This window comes from Sinocyclocheilus anshuiensis, unplaced genomic scaffold, assembly GCF_001515605.1.
Source record: "Sinocyclocheilus anshuiensis isolate Anshui unplaced genomic scaffold, SAMN03320099.WGS_v1.1 scaffold311, whole genome shotgun sequence".
Lineage (NCBI taxonomy): Eukaryota > Metazoa > Chordata > Actinopteri > Cypriniformes > Cyprinidae > Sinocyclocheilus > Sinocyclocheilus anshuiensis.
The window spans coordinates 82,547-105,119 of NW_015549606.1; the positions used below are offsets into that span (position 1 = coordinate 82,547).

At 37.1% G+C, this 22,573-nt stretch overlaps 2 protein-coding genes, 1 long non-coding RNA gene and 1 other non-coding gene across 4 annotated transcripts in view; 1 reads left to right on the plus strand and 3 right to left on the minus strand.

Annotated features, from left to right (window-relative positions):
• Positions 1-3,541, minus strand: part of LOC107659019 (TBC1 domain family member 23-like) — a 15,785-nt gene extending 12,244 nt beyond the window's left edge. Inside the window, exon 1 of the mRNA XM_016447789.1 lies at positions 3,396-3,541. Within this exon, the coding sequence (XP_016303275.1) occupies positions 3,396-3,433 (38 nt within the window). The 5' untranslated portion in view covers positions 3,434-3,541. The remainder of the gene's footprint in view (positions 1-3,395) is intronic.
• A 2,930-nt stretch (positions 3,542-6,471) lies between these two features.
• Positions 6,472-14,230, minus strand: LOC107659020 (mitochondrial import receptor subunit TOM70-like). The gene is made up of 12 exons (XM_016447790.1): positions 13,895-14,230; positions 11,345-11,518; positions 11,128-11,254; positions 10,813-10,922; positions 10,568-10,716; positions 9,448-9,655; positions 9,202-9,336; positions 8,162-8,269; positions 7,862-7,978; positions 7,643-7,740; positions 7,432-7,554; positions 6,472-7,279 (listed from the first exon to the last, which is right to left on the minus strand). Exons 1-12 carry the CDS (start codon positions 14,129-14,131, stop codon positions 7,126-7,128), a joined length of 1,740 nt encoding a protein of 579 aa, XP_016303276.1. The 5' UTR covers positions 14,132-14,230; the 3' UTR covers positions 6,472-7,125.
• A 769-nt stretch (positions 14,231-14,999) lies between these two features.
• The window catches only part of LOC107659023 (uncharacterized), a 21,305-nt gene continuing 13,731 nt past the window's right edge, over positions 15,000-22,573 (plus strand). The window contains exon 1 of the long non-coding RNA XR_001630865.1: positions 15,000-15,125. This is a non-coding gene — a long non-coding RNA (uncharacterized LOC107659023). The remainder of the gene's footprint in view (positions 15,126-22,573) is intronic.
• Positions 19,668-19,739, minus strand: trnaa-ugc (transfer RNA alanine (anticodon UGC)). The gene has a single exon. It is a non-coding gene; the product is annotated as a tRNA-Ala (tRNA).

Genomic DNA, 22,573 nt, shown 5'->3' on the forward strand with positions numbered 1-22,573 from the left:
CGCTGCTCATCAGTGAACAACGGCTCTGTGTAGTTAATGCTGCTCAAATGTGAAAGCCCGCAGGTGATGGAGATCTACCGCTGATTACAGAACCGGCTTTCTGACAAGATGCGCGTTAAATATCGCATGCGATTAATCGTGCAGCTATAGTTTGTTTTTGTTTTTTTTTTAAGTAAAATGTAATTTATTCCCGTCATGGCAAAGCTGAATTTTCAGTAGCCATTTTTTAATTCTTCATTGTCACAATATCACTCTAATATGCTGATTTGAGACTCAAGCAACATTACTATTTCTATTATTATCAATATTGAAAACAGCTGTGCTGCTTAATATTTTTGAGGAAACCGCAAAACAGTTTTCAGGATTTTTGATGAAAAAGAGTTCACAAAGACAGCATTTATTTTTCCTTTATAATGTCACATTATAAATGTCTTTTGATCAATTTAATGCACCCTTACTAAATAACATTATTAATTTCTTCTCTGACCTCAAACATTTTAATGGTAGTGTACATTATAATTACAAATTCTGTTAATATAAAGTGAGTATTACGAATACTGCAACATATTCTAATTAACCAGTACCAGAATTAAGAGGGAAAGAAATGTATTTGGGTAAGTGCAGATCATATTTAAATCCCTTAGTCGATGTTGGAGAAATTGAGTAAATAAAGAACTCTGACATTGAAAAATAAGTTCATACAAGAAAAAAATCAGCGCAACATATTCGATTAAAAGCAGCAATCTATTTGAACAGTCGTTATCACCACATGCAAAATGTGTATTTTTCAGGTGAATGACTACTGTTTGCACTGCAACTGGTTGTCAGAGATGGTGGGGAAAAAAAATGTATTAAATAAGAATAAAAACAATCTGTCTGATGCATTTTGTGCATAAACAATTCAAAAAATAGCTTAGGCAGATAGCAAAAAGCATCCAGTGTGAACAGACGGTGACATGAATCATTTATGAGCAATATGCCGAGCAGCTATACAGAAATTAATATTGCCACAACAAATAAGGTGTGTTTGTGCACACCAGGTGACATGGCTGTGCAATGAACACGCATTATTAAGAATTCAAGTGCAATACTCAGTCAAAAGGGGCACAGTTTGATCAAATGCTCAGGCATTCTGCACTGCTCTTCAGCACTCCACTCTCCTCCAGGGTTTCTCTCAAAGATACTACAAACTCAAACAGTCTAGACACTAGCAAAACAAGCTAAGAACTTGGCATGAGGATTTTAAAGAGAGAAAAAAGCACTCGACTTGCACTAAATTGCATTTTTAGCTGAGGTAAAACAGAAAGAAATCCTCTGAGGCCTCTTTACCATCTGCTATACCGCCATGAAAAAACAATATCTGACACACACACACACACACACACACACACACACACACACACACACACACACACACACTACTGCAGAAAACAACTGTTCTGGAATCAAACAATGTGCATCACTCATTCAAACACACCACAAATGCTCCAATTCTTTCATGCACACAACAGCTGCTGCTAAAACACACATGACAAATCACAAAATAAACTTTTTTTCAGAGCAATAATTAACAATTACGAAAACCAAACATTTAATGTGTATAAAGACAAACTGTTTTTCTTTCTTTTATTTATTTATTTATTTAGTAATTATTTTTTTGTATATTTTTCTACCCATTCAACTGATTATTCCGACACATTTTCGCAATTTCTAATAATCTGTGATCCACCCTGACAGCATCACCATGGTGACATTTATTTACATCAATGGAATTAGTTAAATACATCAAGAAACACAAATTGTAACACAAATTAAGCTGATTATTGATGATTAGATGATGGGTTTCACTGTCATTCTAAGTTCCTGACATACTCTTAGGAAATAAGATCAAAGCTGTCGAACAACCAGCCATACCAAGCATTCCAAACTGGGGTGAGAAAAATGCAAGTTGCCACATCCAGATATTTTGGCTAAATGCCTTAATAATGACATAGGAATCTTAAGAGCTAACATATTCTCTTTTTTTAGGTAAAACAGGAGCTAAAGAACATGTAAAGCACTATCTGAGGTAATGGACTTTGATATTACAGACTGAAATATACGTCACCCTCACACTTTGCTCCACTTATCTCTCCTACAGGATCATTTGTCTTTGTGGTCATTGTCTGTGAAAACAGGAAGGTCCATATTCAGCAGAAGAGGAAGAGGACACAAATGCTCACAAAAAAAGGTGTGTCTTTGTGATTTCTATGTGTGAACCTCTTCCTTTTGTAGAAGAACCACTAAATTTAAAATCTAATATTAAAACTATTTTTGCCAAACTGTTTAAAAATCTATAATTGTATTAGTAGATTATGAGGAAAAAGAGTGCTTTGCAGGTAAAAGACAGTTACAAATGGTAACAAACACATGGCTGTGTATTACGTCAAGATTCAAAATACTTTTCTGAATAGTTCTGTTGAACTTATTTTTAAGCCAAAACATGCCTAAACAATAAAGCACCAGGAAAAAATATTACGTCAATAAGTTGTCAGCTTAGTTGGGCTGTCAAAAGAAAACATACTCATTCATTCCTCAATTTTTTTAACCTAGGAGGAGTCTCTGATGATAATACTTGATTCAACTTTCCTGTTCAAGACATAACTGGAACAGTCCTCGAAGGAATCACTACAAAGTGTATTAAAATATATATTTCGTTATATACAAAAACAAAAATCACAGTAAAGTAATCCACCATTCAATTTTGTTATTTCTGTAGATAATTAAAACTATGATTCTTGTCATTATTTCGAGAACAACTAAAAAAAGTCAGTAATGCTGTTTCAGTCTAAACAGTTAACGTTACGTGATCACAGAGATTCAGAAAACCACCACAACTAGTAAAGATGTCTTGCGCAGCTAAACAGAAGAATTCACACTTTTAACAAAGGCCGAGAAGCGTAAACACGAACCATACGTTACTATATTAGTGGGGAAAATCTTGGCCATAGTGAAGTGGTAATGAAAGCTAAGACTGTATCATAATCATCACAACTCTACTGTGTGCAAAGCTACGCTAACATCTAGCAAAAGCTGTTTTAACAGCCAACTTCTACTAAAACTACTAAGACGTTTTATCGCTTAAAATGCGTATTATACAGATCACAATATGAATAAAATGACAATGTCAAACTGCTGAGAAGGTCTGGAAAACAGCTGGAGTCTCCAAACAATACACTGGCTGCTTTGGCTAGTCAGACTAGCTGTTTAGCACAGCATCGCTGTCTACCTGCCACTCAAAAAAAAGCTACAACATTAATAGTCTTTCTTTAACGGACTTCAAGTTCCAATAACAATACCAGTCTGGGAACCGTGTACCATTCTGCGGTAAAAATGTATCAGCGGTGTTTTCTTACCAGCTGCCTTCACGCACTTCCCCTACAGCCTCCGCCATTGCGGTGGTGACGGGCCACGTCAAACGGTGTCGTAAATACCAGCGTCTTGTCTCTACGACCGCACGCACGCGCTTACTAGCGCAAGTCTAGACGCGACATAGAACGCGATAATCAGTGGAACTGTGTATTCTACAAGAGCGAGATTTTAGCTTAATAAATAAAAAATGAGCGTTCTAAACCCGCTCGGTTTCGACATAGTATGACATGACACTTGTTGCCTGCCTCCAAAATAAATCAATCAAAAACTATGTTTTGTTGTGCATGTAGCCTAGTCTACTTGCTGTTGAATTTGATTTGGGATGAATATTAAATAGGCATATATTTTCTCTAATGATGCATCCCATGTTGTATGATGTATGTAATTTGTAATGTGTTATTGAATAAATAAAATAGAAGACTTCTTGATGAATCTAGAGTTTTTAATTAGCCTAATAAAAGTAACTTAGTGTGTGTGTGTGTGTGTTGTGTTGTGTACTTTGTTTTATTTAAAGGGGGGAACAGACAAAATTGCTAATCTTTTGCCCATTTCCTGCATCATCAGTAGCTGCTCCATCATACATCAACCTTTGAAGGGTTTTTGAAAGGATTCGTAAATATTTATTTATTTATTTATTTCATCCATCCATCCATCCACCCATCCAAAAATATCAATTAAAAATGCCTGTTGTCCGAAGAACATCTGTCTAAAGTCCACAAATACATTTTAGCCATGAGGAGAAGGCAAGACTTCAAGTTACTATCAACCTGGCTCTGTAGGTACTTTTGCCTTTTTTTAAGATGTAGGCCTGCTTTTTTTTATTATTATTATAGGCTATCATGACGATGCTCTTCACAACGTCTACACTTTCATGCAAAGAACTGTGGATAGATGGATGTTGGCAAGACAAAAGAGTAACACCTGTTTTAAAGACCACATTTGTTAAATTAGTTTTTTATGCTTTTGATGTCAAGGGTTTGCGTGCAAATACTCATTTACTGATCTCATTCGATTTTTTACCCTGGCAAAAAGTGAGGAGGCATGCCATCCTCACAGGAACTTACGGGAAGCACTTGTGCCTGCTAAGACCCAACACAGTGCACTTGTGCCATTTCTACAACATTTGGGAAAAGAACTCTAAAGAGCCCATACCAATGAAGCACAGAAGTATTGGTCAGTGCTTCGTCATTGTCATTCTACTTTCAGAATGATTCAGAAATGGCTTCAACAAAGATGTATAATTTTAATATAATAAAATTATTAAATGTAAAACTATTTTTATTTATTATTTTTAGTTATTTATTAAGAACAATACACATTAATATTGGATTTATAAATGTGCCAGTTTAAGCCAAAATAGAGTTTTCATCTGCTGTTCCTTGGCATGTGGTGGTGGTCATGCATTTAACCAAAAAGCACATTTAATAAACATTAAATAAAAGTAATTACAAATTAAAGTAATTTGCATCATAACACAAAACCAAACTGGCTTTATGAATAATTGTATGGGCAACTCATTTCTTTATTTGATATTATCATACATTAATATTACACAGGTAAACTTTTCCAACATCACATTGTCCCCTCATTGCATTTATTTATTTTTACTCGAGGCATTTTTTTTTTCCACAGCTATTTTCAACAGATCAAGCACAACTAATTTATTTGTAACCTTTAGGTGGTGCCACTTAGCTTGCATTGTAAAGTGTATTTTAAACAATCAGTTATGATCTTCAAACATGCAGCAGTCTTGAATGATTTGTTCCCTCAAAATTGGTCTGTAAATCCATTATTAATAATTGATCAGACTGGAAACCGAAATAAGGAAACATATGTAAACATTTACATATTAGGCAATGCTTAATAGTCAATGTATACATGCATACAGGGAAATGATCACATCATATTTTTTGTAAACTATTTGTTCTGATCAGGTTAAAGGCCAAGTCCTGTACCATGTTACACATTCAGTCAACAATGGTTTAAAAATAGAGCTACAATATAAGAGAAAATATCTCAATCCATATTTAAAACAGTAATGCCACTTTATTTTTGTTGACGTCATAAAACAAACTTAAAGCAGGTAAACAATAAATAATCAATTTCCTTTAAAAAGATGGATATATGAATGTAGATAGTGAAGAAGTCATGGCTGCAGTAGTCAAGAAAAAAGATCTTACTGTTTTATTAAATATGAACAAGAACAATACCATTCTTACATTAAAATAGGGATTTATCCCACTAATATATATATATATATATATATATATATATATACACACACATGCATACATACACACTAGAACTGTCCTCCATATACACAAATATACAGTATGTATTTAAGGGCATGCCTCTTCGACTTTAAAAGTACCTTAATATCTCAAGACTACAAATGAATGCCAAATTTGAACAAAAGACCAGTGAGGAAGAACTTAGTTGCTAAATGTAAGGTGTTTCTTTTATTTTCTTGCATTAAGATTTATAAAGAAGAGAGCCATTGTTCAAAAATACACCTCAATGACATTTTTATTTCACAGAGAAAGTAAACAAAATAAAATCAGATATGTGAACTTCGGAAGATAAAATGAGAGGAATGTAATTTTGGTGATTCATATTTTTTTTCCAGATTCGTTCATGTTCTTGCACAAAAATTAAACGTTTCTCACCGCTACGTTTTTAACATTTAACACTTTAGTGCCTCAGTTTGAAGAGATGGGCAAGGTGATTTCACAGCAAAATTCTTGTACAGGGCTAAAAGGGCTTTAAATTAGTTACACTATTTTAATAGGCTGAATATCTTCTATAGGATATTATCATTTGTATTGACATGTATTATTAAATGCAGCAAATTACAAATTACATTACATGCAATGTAAAAAAAATAAAAAAAAAAATTAAAAAAAAAATAAAAGAAATCCCAAAACTCAAGGTAAAAATAAACACAAAAATGAATAACTGTATGGCCAAATTTCACATTTAACCTCAATATAATCCCCTTCTAATAAACACAGTCAACACAGCAGTGACACACCAAGAACAGATTTATAACACAAATACATCTCAACTAAAACTTTAATCCTTCACTTCCCATACAACAAAGACCGTAAATAAGGTTGCTAGGATGTGACAGTGAAAGGACAAAACTTGTGCACATTACAGCATCAAACCATGAATCAATAATGCAGTCCTGCTGATGGTATACACTGGTATAAACTTACTCAATCTGGTGTCTTGGATGAAAAGAGAAAAAAAAGAAAGTAAAAAGTAACGTTTTATTGGTGATTAAGGACCCCAATGTCCATAGTTGACCATTAAATTAAGATTATATAATCAAAAAGATTCACATTTGTCACACCAATTGGCAGGGGAGGCTGAACATGAACAAATGAGTACTGTTGCAAGATAGCCTAAGCCATACTCAATGAGGGAGGATGTGAGCTATGCCACTGATGATTTGATATCAAACAAAGCAGACATCAGTCTTTTTCACTTGCTTTTTGCTTTATCTTGTTTCTTTTTGCTGTTCCTCCACCATTTTCTGTGCCACCTTCCAGTACTCAAATAAAAACTGGTGTAAACATGTGGTAGCAGAACCTGTCCGGCCTTCCTTTTCATTGATAATGATCATCTTTATAATGAAGTAAAAAAAAAAAAAAAGGGTTATGGGATGTGTACTGTGGCCCGGCAGTAGAGAGTGGCAAAAGGAGGCAAGAGTTATAGCGTGGGAGGCTTGAGCCCATACTTCTTGGCCACCTCTGTCTGGGCATAAGCAGCATCACAGAGGGAGTAGAGATGGGCCATCTCCATCTCTGACTTGGCCAAGTTGATGGCCTTGTTGAACATGTCTATAGCCATGTCCAGATTGCCTCTGTGGAAAAAATTGAAAATGTTTTTTTTTTTTTTTGTCAGAAGCTAAAATCACAAGGTTGTAATAGCCACATAAAAGTTTCAATATAATGAGTGACTTGTGACTTACAAATTAGGAATAGAAAAAATGGGAAGCAATGTAACATCACAAACCTTTGGACTTCAATGGTTCCCATGGTTTCATAAGCAAAGTCACATTTATTGTCAATTTCAATGGCTTTGCTAATGAGTTCAAGGCCCATTTCCAGATCCTGTTTCCACTGAAGCTGCAACAGACTGCAGAAGAAACACAACTGATTAGTATTTTCTTAATTGAACTTGAATGGATTAACACGATTCTTTAAGTACAAAAAACAAAACTAACCCTTTGTGGACATATGTTGTGGCATTGTCTGGCTCTAGTTCAATACATTTGTCATACATTTCATCTGCCTTACCAAACTGTTGCTGGTCTGTTAGTGCCTATCACCAAAAAAAAAAAAAAGTAGACAATACATCATAGTTAAGTAAAGAACGATAAAGAGGTAAACAATGATAAAGCATCATTTTATAAATGGTTTCATGCAATCAAGGTGAGCAATACCTGTGCATACAGAGCATAGCCCTCAGCACACTTTGGAAACCTCCTAATGACATCCTCAAAACCATCCATGGCTTTCTGAACCTGGGATGGGTTGTTTCCAGTGTAGGCCTGCCGGTACTATGAGAAAAAAAAAAATGCCAATAACATTCCTATCATTTCTACAAAGAGTATTTCTCATATCAGGTTCTTCTAGTTGAAAGTCAATAGTAGACCACATACATTAAGCAAAGGTATCATCTTTATTCAAACAGCTTCAAGAACAGTACCAGCATAAAGGTACAACCTTCCTGTTGTACTTACCAACGCAAAACACTTCTGGGCCTGGGCAAGTGCAGAGTCTGGTCGAAGCTTTATACACTCATCAAAATCTCCCACAGCCTCCTCTACCTGATCCAGCAGAATCTTCAACTGAGAAATTAAAATATTACCAATAGGATGTCAAGACATTTCCACAAGTTTGATGTTGCTAATTACCAGTTGTTAGGGAATGTTGCAGAGCAGCGAAGCAAATTGTAAGTAAGAACGACAGTAAATGAAAATGAGCGTCATAAATTCCACGTAGCTGCTATGGTGTACAAACATCTTAAGGCAAATTGGTGAATGCCATCTCAAGAATGTTACAGACAGAAACAATCCAAAATGTCCAGAAGCACAAGTCACTGACTCGAAACGACTATTTTCACAGAGGATTTTCCATCTACTGACAGTTTTTGATGTAAGACTCTCTTCTGTAAGACGCCTGTCAAACTGACTGATTAATGCCATGGTCACACTAGACTTTGAGCATGCATCAGTCGTGATGCATCACACTACGCAACAACAAGTAATAATAAATGCAATGTGTAAAAATTTTATGTATTAGAATACATTCTATTCCACTTGTACTTCTACTGCAATGCTGTAAACTTGCAGCTTTAAAGTTTGCCTTCTTTTAATTCAGCTAAGAGGTCACAGCGTGGCAAATCTTCTAATGGTATATTGCTATAAAAAATCTTCTATTGGTCAATGTTCATGTGATACAAATTTGCAGGTTAAGAGTTCACCAAACTTTGGAATTCAACAAAATTCATATGAACGTGTGTGAATGAAAGTCACTGGAACAAAAAACGTAGTTTGACTGCCCCTTAAGAATGGAAAAGAGGTGACAGACTAAACGAGTGAGACGAAGATTTATAATTAAAAAAATAATAATAATAAAAACTACTTTTTTTGCCTCAGAAATTTCTTAATTATTTTTTAAGTTTAATAGAATATAAATAAAACAACTTGTCACACAGTTAGCATGGATTAGATCCACGTAGGACAGTCTCCTCTATTGGAAAGTCGCAAAGTCATCATACCTGTCCCCTGTGGTGGTAGACATCTGCATTACGGGGGTCGATCTCTGCAGCCATGTTGAAGTCTTGCGTGGAGAGCTGGGGCTGCTGCTGCTGCATGTACATGCTTCCACGTTTAATGAGTGCATTAGCACGTAACTGAAACACATCAGAAAGATGCTTTAACATCGACAGACAGTATCAATAAGACACGTCATTTGGAAGATGATGGCAGTAAAACAAGGCTTTTTCTGATCCTAATCCCATTACCTTGACACTGGCATCATCCATGTTGATGACACGGTCAAGATCAGGCTGAGCAGCTGTAGCGTTGCCTATCAGTAGGTAGAAGGTGGCTCTCAGTAGAAGAGCTTTGGCTGTGTACCTGCCTCCAGACTCGATCTCCTTTGTGCACTCACTGATGATCTTATCGTAGTTCTCCTCCTCCATATACTGCTTAGCCTTTAGGTAGCCTGAGCTGAGGAAACAGTACTTCAATACTGTAGTTAATTAATAGTAATATATTTAATTTAGGAAATTATTTTGATTCAAATGAGAAAGAAAAACACAATTAAACCGTAGCAGCGATAAAAATCTTTTTTTTTTTTTACTTTTGTAAATTAATTACTGAATTAGAAAATTCTCTTGAATTATGGTTTTAGCTATTCGTTCATCTTTGCTGATCAAGGGGAGCTGGTAGATTATCTTTGGAAAGTGAAAGTGAAGGCAAATGACCTTACAATGGGGTTGTGGTGGTACACTTCCTAGCTTGTGATCAGGGGCCTCATTTATAAAATGTTGCGCAGAAACCATCCTAAATATGATCTTATGATCATCTCTCAAATATGCGTACGTGTGATTCATAGAATGAACGTACGCACAAAAAACGTACACACACACCTCTCTTTCAGATGTGAAATCTATGAATCACAAATAATCTTGAACTTGCGCACAACTGAATTGTGTCAGCTCTCTGCCTTGTAAACAAATCCTAATTAATGTCATTAACATTTAAAAGATAACCAATCATCGTCCAAATTTTTTAATTTAGAACAGTGAGCTGCAAGAACAGCTTACATTTTCAAAAACCTGCAGTACTCCGACAAGAAAAAGTGTGTGCGTCTGCTCAGACCCTGACGTGACGCTAAGGACTTTTCCACGTCAAAGGCAGTTTTTACAAATATGCGCATTGGCGTGGATTTAAGCGCATGCACATTCTAAAATCAAATCTGTGCGTATGCACGCTTTTTAAATGAGGCACCAGATCTTGTGAGCAGGTATTATAAGAATGTAACACTGAACATTTAGAATTTAAAAGCAATGAAAGGAATCACTGTGAGTGTATAAATCTCAGTGTGAATGGGCAAAATATAACGCCCTCAGGTCTCACCTTCCTGTAACCTCCGAGGCCTCACCCTCTTTGTCTTTATCCTCATCTTTCTTTTCCCCCTTCTGTAAAGGCTGTGAAATTATGTCATCAGTAAAGGAGCTGAAGTAGGACTTGATGAACTGAGGAGATGGCATAAGGGGCTCCCGGTTCTGAGAAAGCAAACAGGAAGAAGAAAGAGAGATGCTATAAATATATGATGTAGTTTGTTTAAGTCTTAGATTTGTACCTTTCAGTCACATGCCCACCTTGTATTTTTCTTTGGCCTTCTCTTTTCCCAGCTGTTTCAGAACCTTGTCTGCCAGTAGCATGCTCTGCTGGTTCTGGAAAACCTCCAGAATACATACTGCTGTCACATCTTCAAAGAAAAAAAAAAGCCAATTCATGACAACTTGATAACTAATATCAGTGATTGTGACAGCAATTTGTTTAGTAACATGAGGTGCTTAAAAACAATAAATGAAACACATCATACATGACTTTAAAATCTTCCACACAAAGCAAAAATTCTTGTAAATTTCAAATTACAAAAACACAAATCAAAAACAAGCAACAATGCTAACCTTCTAAACACTCCTTCTTGTTACCCAGTTTTTCCAGTGCTTTGGCACGCCTAAAAAGGGCTTTTACATAGCAAGGATTCAGCTCAACTGCCTGAGAGCAATCCTGTATCACTTCTGTCCATTTCAGCTACAACACAAAAATAAACAAAAAACAATCATTCAGACATGTAACATTTTGTATGTGATACTACAAATGATAATCTGACAAGAGTCAAACCTGTTGCTCGTAGGCTGCAGCTCTATTCTGGTAGAAGGTGGACAGATCTCCTTTCTGTTCTTTGGGACATAGGCTGATTGCTTCTGTGTAGCACTGGATCGCCTGCTCATATTTGCCAGCCTTAAAGTATTTGTTGCCCTTATTCTTAGCAGACTGTGCTCTGTCAAGGGGACTCTGGATGGGCAGACACAACTATTTTAATCAAAACTACAAAAGTATGATTTAAAAAAATGCATGCTTTGATTATTTTTATATATGTTATATTTATACTTCTATTAAACTTTTTCATTAAACCCAGAGTAGAAATTAACTAGTTCCCTTTTCAAACAACATATAGTAAAATTCAAACCCAAACTAAATCACTGCCATTTAGAAAATGTGAAAATTGTATATTCTAGCTAGCTACGCACACAAAAAAGCAATTAGCCTACATTTTCAGAAGACAGGCTACATACAAGAATTTGTCAAATCTGACAGGAGATCAGCAAACAGACCAGCAGAAAAAAAGGTTCACTTAATTGTGTTTGCCAAGTTCTTTGTCGTAAGCTTAGTCAGTGTTCATCTCAAAAGAAGCTACTGATTAGCAAGTATTGCAACAGTAAGCTTCACATGGGGATTCTGTTTGTGTGCCTAATGCATGTCTTTCCCTAATCTACAAATGAAAACACTGGCTCATTTTTTCCATGTTGATGTTCCTGTTGAGCTTGTAAAACTTTAACAAATAGACCTAGATGAAGTGAAAATGAAACTTTAAAAATAATTTCACCTTCACCTGCCAATATACCATCCAAAAACACTTTTTAACTGCATAAAAATTAAAATCTCTGCCTAAGACTCCTCCCCCTGTCTAGTCCTGGCCAAATCCCCCACCCCATGTCTGTCTGTCTGTCTAATCCTCAGAGCTTACAGAGAGGTGATCTTCCTATTGAGAATGAAGTAAATTATATCACAGATAGTACAAAAGGAGCATATACATTCACAAATTGCGAAGCATATACTGATGGAAGTATTTACGCATTTCCTGCAACTCCAACTAGATATTGTCATGCCATTTTGTCAGAACATTTTAATAGCTCAATAACTCCACAACAAGTTGTAGGATACACAGAAGCATTATTCTGATGTCCTTTTCAGCACATTCAAAATAATACAAACAGGGAAGCATACTGCCAAATGTCCTTAACCCATATGCATGAAAAGAAAAATAAACAATCAAAAAAGAACACCTACAATTTGCTGTACAACTGACATATACTGTAATATATAATGCACCTATTGCTTGATATATGCATATACCCTTCTGAGACTATAAAGCAGGGGTGCCCAAACTCGGTCCTGGAGGGCCGGTGTCCTGCAGAGTTTAGCTCTAACTTGCCTCAACACACCTGCCGGGAAGTTTCTAGTATGCATAGTAAGAGCTTGATTAGCTGGTTCAGGTGTGTCTAATTGGGGTTGGATCTAAACTCTGCAGGACATCGGCCCTCCAGGACCAAGTTTGGGCACCCCTGCTATAAAGGATTGAATTCTCTGATCTTTAAATCGGAACATGACTCCAAGTTATGGCTGAAAGCTACAAGTACATACTTTGCTTCTTCATTTTTGTTTGGCAGAGCAAGCCTATAATAGATGAAATGCAGCTGCTGTATCACATTCATGTATGGTGTTACATATAACTGTTACCACGCACATGAATATCACATATATGTTCCATAACTTTAACTTCAACAATTTCCACTGGTTCAATCAGGAGGCACTATTTTATATTTTTAAATGAATGCATTTCTAAGTGTAATTAATGTATGCATTAGATGTGACCAAAGGTTCCCACATTTTTTTACTAATTACTTTAGTCATTTGATATTACTAGATAAGAATTTTAAATCAGAATGATTCACAAACTAGTCGTTTGACCAAAAAGTATGAAGTTTTTCTTTGACCGGAACCATATGAACTGAGGGGATGGACTGCAGAGTTTGACCCTGACTGTGTGACTGAAACTATACTGTATCATATATGCTAAGCATGCATAGGTCCATGTGCGACACAGTTTTTAGGCATAACTATCGTTAAAATATAGGCCACGCTGTCAACATATGAAGTACAAGCATGCAATAATTAAACAGATAACTTACATGACTAATAGTTTACAAGGAAACTATCACATGTGGATTTGTCCCACTCTGACTGCCTCCCCGCCCTCGTATATAACACACACCACCAGCATTTTTATACATATAAAAAATCTGAACCATTAGGCGTGGGATCAAAATATATCCTGCATTATAAAGGGTTATAAAACCAAGGGAAATTTACAATTCTAGCAGACTACACAGATTCTGGTAACGTGTGGTTTAGAAGCTCAGGTTTGGAAGCTAACTGGCTAATGCACTTTCGCTAACATGGGCTAGTTTGTCAAGCAGTGTCCTTGACTGAGAATGTGGTAATGTCGGGGTGTCAAGAAAATATTTACAGGCAAAATAACAGGTCCAAATATATAAATAATGTGTATTAAAAACGAGGACAGTTTGGCATTATAATTGGGCTCATTACCATGTTCTCCAGCTCTGGATTGGTCGCACCGTGCTGGCCCTGGACAGGGCTAGCGCTCCCTTCGGGGGTTTTCCTCTCCCCATTCCTTTTCCCCTGCTTTTCTTTGCCGCGACTTCGGTTCCACAGGTAGACAGCTCCGACACCGAGGACAATCGGAGTCCCGACCAGGAGTGCTAGCTGCCAACGTGGGAGCCCACTCCCGGACTGAGGCTCTACGGGCTTCGACGCAGCCATCATCCACGCAGCAGCACCCAGCTAACGCGCAAACTCAGTCACTAACGTGCGCACGTAACAACGAAACACCTCCTTTACAGAAGCTATTCTGAGGTCGCTGCGCTAAACACTCAGCAGGTGGTAGCATGGGATACTACAAATGATAATCTGACAAGAGTCAAACCTGTTGCTCGTAGGCTGCAGCTCTATTCTGGTAGAAGGTGGACAGATCTCCTTTCTGTTCTTTGGGACATAGGCTGATTGCTTCTGTGTAGCACTGGATCGCCTGCTCATATTTGCCAGCCTTAAAGTAGAGGACTGGAGGACTACGGCTTGTTATCCACAATGAACTGAATTGTTGATATTTATATATGTATTCAGCCTTTTTTTTTTATATGACCGTGCTGGATAGATTGCTTCTGTGGTAGGCTGCTTATTGTACTTTTAAACAACTAAAATCAGTGTTCCACAGAAGAAAGAAAAAAAATATTTTATTTTATTTCTATTTTTCTCCAACACATTTAAATCATTTTTTGTTTCGTTTTCATTCAACCATGTTATTTTTAATGCTTGAACTTTGTAGTCTATTTGCAGAGACCCTCTTTTCTTTTCTTTTTCTCAGAAATTGGGCACTGTCATTCAAGGATCTTGCCCCCTACTCTGCATCTCCAAGTAGATTGTAATTACAACTTGAAATCTACAATTATGGCCTACAGCCCCCCTCAAAAATAAAATAAAAATAAATAAATAAAAAATAAAAACTCTCAAAATATTAGAATATTTAATTATAAGTTTCATACACTAAATACCAGCTATCTCTTGGTCTAGCTCAGTAGCTACACAAAACTTGACAGTTATCCAGAAGACTATCATTGTCACCCTCCACAGAGTCTAGAGGTAGAGTGAAGAGGCACAGAATACAAGTTGCTTGAAGTACAGTGTAAAGTTTCTGCAGTCTGTGATGATTTGGGGTGTCATGTCATATGCTGGTGTTGATCCACTGTGTTTTAATTCCAAAGTCAATGAAGCTGTCTTTTAGAGTACTTCATGTTTATGTCTACTGACAAGTTTTATGGAGATGCTGACTTCCTTTTCCAGCAGGACTTATGGTGCGTTCAAGTCATGTCGGATAGATCGTATTTACGAGTTGAACGCACATGAACGCCACCACAAAGTCGTTATTACGAGTGGGAAACTCAACATTTTCTTTAAGCCCCGAGTTTCCGAGTTGGGGGCGTGTCAGTGAGAAAACGTGTCGGATGCAATGGACGCATCCAAAGACTAGATATGCAGCATCTGTATTGATGGTAAATTTGTTGAAATTAATAAAATGATTAATTTTTTGTAACGTAAAATATTACATATACAAAATATTATATTATTGTATAATTACCAAATAACATAATGATTCAGTTTACATCACCTTCATAAATTGAATAAAAACAGAAAAAAGCAAAAACACAATGACGCACATTCTTTATTCATCATTTCGTAGATGTAAAGTTTAAAAATTCGTTGAATTTTATGGAAAAAAAGTAAAATCGCCATATTGTTCCGAGCAAAGTGACTTGAACGCACCTGACGTCGTTATTACCACTTGTCAACTCGTACGAACGTCCCAGGAGGACTTGAACACAGCATTAGCACCACAGTGCCAAAAATACTATGAACCGATTTGCTGATTATATTACTGTGCTTGATTGGCAAGCCAACTCACCTGACCTGAACCCCATAGAGGTAAGGTCAAGAGGAAGATGAGAAACACCCAAACCAACAATACAGATGAACTGAAGCCGCTATCAAAGCAACGCAAGTTTCAATAATGCCTCAGCACTATGGCAAGCCGGTTTAACATTTAATCTATAAACTGCACTAGTATCTATTTTCATGCTACTAGTACTTATTTTTAGATACTATAGTATCTTTTCCATTAAGTACTAGTACTTATTCATTAGCTACTAGAGCTCATTCTTTAGGTACTAGTACCTTTTTAAAAGATACTAGTGTAGTGAACAACAGCACATTCCAAGGCCCAGTTTATGGTGGGGCCCCTCTCTGACCACAATAGTGGACAAAGGTTTGCTACATTTTGATTGGATCTTGGTGGACTAACATAAGCAAACTGTCCAGTGCCATCAGATAAAGATGCTAGGACAACAACCAGACACCTCTTACACCGCGTCCTAACTACACGTGACACAACAAGATTCCAGCGACAAACAATTTGGGTGTCCACACCAGACGCAACGCGACAGAATCAATCAAATATCACAGCCAATCAAAAGCACGTGTGGACAGGCTCTCTCTGGAAGCGCACTGCACTCGCAATAAAATGGATAAGTTTATAATCTAATTCATAAATATTAAACCTTTTTAACATTATTAAATGCACATACTGAGTGGCTGATACCATCTTTGTTATATAATACACTTGTTGGTTCACAGTGAGTTCACAGTTTTAACATACATTTGCTTTAATTTATTTTCAAGATCTGAGGTAAACTATCTGTTTACTGCTTTTAGTATGGCTATAAGGTCACGCAAAATGATATTCAAACTCACATTAGACACATTTAACTTTGAATAAAGCACATAATCACCTGAGATTATCTAATGTCATATGTTGACATATGTTGTCGTATGTTGTTGTCCTAGTTAGGACAAAAACTCCGATTAACGTGGAAAAGATACCTTTTATCACGTGTCACGGCGTTGTGTCGCGTGTAGTTAGGACATGGTGTTAGAGGGCAAGAAGAAGACCTCTGGTACCAAGCCCGGGAAGAACAAGACTTCTCATTGGTCAAAATGCAGTTTCTTCCTGTCACCTACCTTGAGATTGATTCCTAAGGTTTGGCCTGTGACCGCCATCAAAATTCATTAGGACATCCGGACGCAGCAGCAGTGGGTGAAACAAAGAGAGATCACAGAGATCCATCCAAATCCATTCATAACTTCTAAATGTGTGTTTGGACTATTAAAATAAGTTCCACAGGAGGAAAGACCATGTCCCCTGCTCTGAAGGAAACCATGCCAATCACAGCATGGAAATGGAGAAGCACCAAATTGCAATCTCCTCCTCATCGGAAAGGGATAAAGGTACCCTTCCAAAAGACACTCCTTGCTCTGAGTCTCCCATCCAGTGAGACAATAGCAGATGCAGTGTTCTGAGTCTCGGTCCTGCGAAGGAAGGGACAGCAACAGACACAACCATTCTGAGTCTAAGTCCTGTAATGGAAAAGACTTTAACAGATACACACAAATGAACAAAGGCCTCCTGTAGCGAATCGATGCAATTTTATAAGAAAAATATCCATAACGCAGCCTAATTTTCATTTTTGGGTGAACTAACCCTTTAAGTGACACGTGATCCAAAAGTCAAAACGTCATCGGTGACGTGAGTACCCATCACTACATTATTTCACCTCCCTAGGTGGGGCGAAAGCAAATTCACTGCACTAGTCACCTTTATTTATATAGCGCTTTTAACAATACAGATTGTGTCAAAGCAGCTTTACAATATCAATTGGAAATTAAGTGTCCCCAACTAAGCAAGCCAGAGGCAACAATGGCAAGGAACCAAAACTCCATCGAAAACAGAATGGAGAAAAAATGGAGAGAAACCAGGCTCAGTCGGGGGGCCAGTTCTCATCCGGCCACTACTTATTCATTAGATACTAGTTCTTATTTATTAGATACTAGTACTAATTAATTAGATACTAGTAACTATTAAATAGACACTAGTACTTATTCATTAGATACCGGTACTTATTATTAGATACTACTACTTATTCATTAGATAGTAGTACCTAATAAATAGATACTAGTGCTAGTGCTTATTTCAATAGTGACTAATAGCTGTTCTATTGTTACTACTAACAAATATAATTTTTTTTGCCATTGACTTCTATGGGGATCTGTCAGAGAGGTTTTGACTAGTTCCAATTCATTGTGACTAGTACATAATTTTTATGTACTAATAGTTTTTCATTAGGTACTAGTTTTTATTTTGTAGATACTATTATCTATTATTAGATATACTAGTACATAAACATTAGATACAAAGCCACTAGAGCAAAGCCACTAGAAGGCAAGCCTGCAACCTTTAGCCAAAAAAGCATAATGGCTAATGCAAACACTTCCGCTTTGGCAGTACGTGGGAAAGAAAGGAGACCAGAGGCCGTTTTTTTTTTTTTTTTGAAGGGATGTCAATGGAGGAGAGGCTTCACTACGCTGAATAAACAGCTTTTTCAAGGAAACAGCTCATCATTTAATGAATCGACAGCCTATCGGCTAATCTTCAACATGTTTTACACAAAACAATACTTTTGGATTTAACTATTTTTAGAGTTTACACTGAAAACATGCCGTTTTATAAGAGAAGTCACTGATTTTTTGCGACAGGTGGGATTCAGTTTACGGCACTTCTCATTCATTCCTATGGTATCCGCAAATGGCAATTGAGTGTCTCACAACTCTGACTGAAATTCAGTGATGTCAAGGCTGTAATGTGATTGGTTATTAAGGCACAATTTGACTGTCACTCGTATAGTTTTGAATGGAGAAAAATGCAACACTCAATATGGCCACTCTATTGAACGAAGCCCCGCCTTCTGAGTAAAAGAACCAATCGCAAATTGGTAAAGTCAGCGCGTCACTGCAGCTGCCGTTAGAAGTCCCGGTTGCTTTAGAAACAGTCAGCGTTCTGAGATGTGCGCTTAGGACTGCGCATGCGCACTGGCTGGTCTAGTCAGTCTAGCAAGCTATTTGAGCAAAATAAACAACATTTATGATACAGTTTTTGTGAGATTTCATTGGTGAATTTCAAATATGAAATTGAATTGTAAGCTTGGCGAACAGTTTTGGGGAATTTGATGTTTCCCCATTCAAAGAGATAGGAGCTGCACTTGCATGCCTGAGAGGCATTTCAAAGATGGCCGCCGAGTGACATGGCTTGCCTTAAAGGGACTTTGGTAATACAGACCCTCTCATCTAGAGGGTTTCAACAGCAACAACATAAACAAATGTTACTGCACATGCACGCTTTTGTGGCCCAAACTTAACTTCCGGTAGACTTCCACAAAGAATCAATAACAACAGCAAAGTCCCTCAACAGTAGATTATTTCTGATAACAAGAAAAATATGTTTGCTGTGTAAATCAGACGGGCTTATTGAAAATGAAAATTCATTCTCTGCCAGCAGGAGGTGCTTTTGGAGCGGGAGAAATATAGGTTTCTCTGGTAACGCTGTACACAAACCAGACCGATAAACAAACACAGACCAGAAGTTAACTTTGGGCCTGGCGCAAGAGTTATCTTTTCGTTACCTTTTGAAACTTACAAGGGTTCAATTTGAGCAGATGATTTTACCATCGCTGTCATCGTCAAAGTGTACTTCCATAGTACATTCAGTATCTGGCTCATATGAGCTGCATAGCCACTCCCAACCAATATTTTATGCTTCTGTAGGTTTACAAACACTATAAATCCAGTTGTGGAAACTCTACAGTACAGAAGGTAAATTCTTTTGCTCACATTTGCATGAAATTCATTAAACAGTGCTTGGAGACACTGGGAATTGAACCCAGGACCTCAAACATGCAAAGCATGTGCTCTACCACTGAGCTATATCCCCACATCATTGTACTCTTTGCTGCTTCTGTAGTTTTACAATCACTATAAATCCAGTTGCAGCAACCTCTACAGCACAGAAGTGAAATTCTTTTGCTTAAATTTGCATGAAACTCATTAAACATTAAGGAGTGTTTGGAGATGCTGGGGTTTGAACCCAGAATCTCACTCAGGCAAAGCATGCACGCCACCACTGAGCTACATCCCCACTTAATAACAGCCTTTTCTGCTTCTGTAGGTTTTCAAAGGCTTTTAATTCCAGTAACGCGAAATCTACAGAACAGAAGTGAAATTCTTTTGATAAAATTTGCATGAAATGCATTAAACAAAAAATTGGAGATGCTGGGGATTGAACCCAGCTACATCCCCATTTACAAACTCAGTTGCGGTAATTATTTTTTGCCAATATGTTCATGAATGCACATGAGGTTCAAAGGTCTAAAAACCAGGAAAGGTTTTACTTAAAGATTAAATATTGATTGGAGATGCTGGGGATTGAACCCAGGACCTCATACACAGGGCCATGTCTAGAGGGATGGCACGGGGTGGCACCGGCCCCTCCTGGTGCCCCCCAACATCATTGGGCTAGATTTACTGTCGACCTAACAATGCCCAATGCTCTTGGATCAGAGCGCTGTCAATCACTCATAAGATCAATCAGAGCGCTTTTGCGGATTATTGATTTTCAACTCGCGAAGCAGAATTTCCACAGTTCCACGGTTTTCAAACAGGAGGAGAGAGAGAGAAACACCACGACACATCACTGTTTATGGAATGTACACACTCAATTACATATTTTGAAATATCGCACTGTATTAGTATTTAGTCCGATTACTTTTGTGTGTGAGTGATCAAGCTATTGTATAGGTTAGCTAACGTAACTTCGGCAGACTACTGAATAGAGATGACTTGTCAGTGTTATTCAGATGTTGAATTAAACACACACAATCAGCTTTTCCACATGTTTATAATGGCCCCGATAATCAAAACTTCTACTTAGCGCTTACTCCATTTCTGCAAATCAGTTTTTTTGAATGAATGGCTTGATCCACCTGTTGCTTTGGTCTTCATCAACAGCCGCTTGCGCCACCTGCTGGTGAGCGACTGACAGCAGCTGGGGATCAAGCATCGGTGCTCTACTGCTATTCCTGCAGCTCCCGGATGTGCAATGCCGAATTTTCTGTCGAATTTTAACCACTGAATTTGTTGGGGCAATGATGTATAACCATTTCTCAATGTCTTTCTCTAGAGGCAGTCATATGCAAATGTATTTGCCTATGTGATGTCACAGATCTCACAGAATCCAAACAAGCTGTTTTTGGAGCTTGGACTAGCAGACCAACGTGCTACTTCATACTGTGTCTCAGTTCGAAGAATGCAAAGAACAGCTTTGTGTTCTCATGGAGACCGGACTTGTCAGGCTACCTTGAAAGAACAAACTCGGAAGCAGGGCTGGGCAGTATTTCAAATACATGTATTTGAAATACAAAATACTATTTTGTATTTAAATACCTTTGAAAAAAAATCTAATGTATTTTGCATTTAAATACATTTAATCTTAGTATTTTTGAATTTTCAAAATACATAAGGTACTTGCCTATGGAAGCATATGGGTAGTGATATTCATTTTTAAATGTAATTTGCAAAATGGCAATGCAATATGTAAAATGGCAATGCATTTCTTTATTTAAATTTACATTTTCCCATACCATATGTGCAATTTTTAGTGCAAAATGAAAATGAAAATCCAATTATATAATTTACATTTGCCATTTCCTACACTAGTTTAATATGTAAATTAAAAACATATTTTAAAGCTTTATAAGTTGCAAAATTAAAATGAAAATGTATTACCCAAATTAATTAGATGTTTAACATGTCCAAGCAAAAACTGTAGCAAAATTATCATTTAAATGCCTTTTTTCCTAAATGCATTTAGACTTACGGGTAGGACACTTAGGATTGCATTTTCATCGTGATACCACGTGATAATTGTAGCAAAATGCAGTGTGAATTTCAAAATACATTCTGAGCCAAATTTAGACTTACGGGTAGGACACTTAGGATTGCATTTTCATCGTGATACCACGTGATAATTGTAGCAAAATGCAGTGTGAATTTCAAAATGCATTCTAAGCCAAATGTGCAGCAAAAGGGTGGAAAAAATGGTGATTTAAATGTATTTTATTTTCCTTAAATGCATTGACACTTACACTTAAGAGGTTTGAATTGCATTTTCATTAAATACCCTGCGATCAGTGTAGACTAGTCAATGTGGATTTGAAAATGCATTCCGAGCCGATCACGTCCCCAACCTGTCAATCATTTTATTAAGGCGGGGCTCAGCAACAGGACGCACAATGGAAATATTCCCCATTAACCAAATGCTTTACACCTGCCTCAACATCTCTCACTGTTTTACACTCTGATTGATGCACATAAGCAAACACTTATTTACTTGCCACCTTACACTGTGGCTACACTGACGCAACAGTTGTTGTGTCGTGTCGCATCGCTGATTATAATGAGTTCAATACTGTCGTTTGTCGTGCCGCTCGTGTCCGGTGTAGACACGGTGTTGCCTTCCTCTCTTCCAAGAATTGACAAACTCACAATTGTTGAGTTGAATTAAGTTATAAAGTTCGAACTAGGAGATAAACTTGCATTTACAAGAAAAAAAAGTCTTCCATTAGATAAATGGAATTGTGAGATAAAATAGGTAATTGTTATGTAAAATGTTATAGGGTTAAAGGAGACATATTATGCCCCATTTTACAATATGTAATATAAGTCTCTGGTGTCCCCAGAATGTGTCTGTGAAGTTTCAGCTCAAAATAC

Bases quoted from the DNA above. Each gene is read 5' to 3' on its own strand.
- LOC107659020 (XM_016447790.1), bottom strand. From the start codon at position 14,131: ATGATGGCTGCGTCGAAGCCCGTAGAGCCTCAGTCCGGGAGTGGGCTC. The intron at 11,255-11,344 runs GTTTGACTCTTG...TTTGTGTTGTAG, and splicing joins CTGCAGCCTACGAGCAACAG to CTGAAATGGACAGAAGTGAT. The intron at 10,717-10,812 runs GTGGGCATGTGA...TTGCTTTCTCAG, and splicing joins AGGCCAAAGAAAAATACAAG to AACCGGGAGCCCCTTATGCC.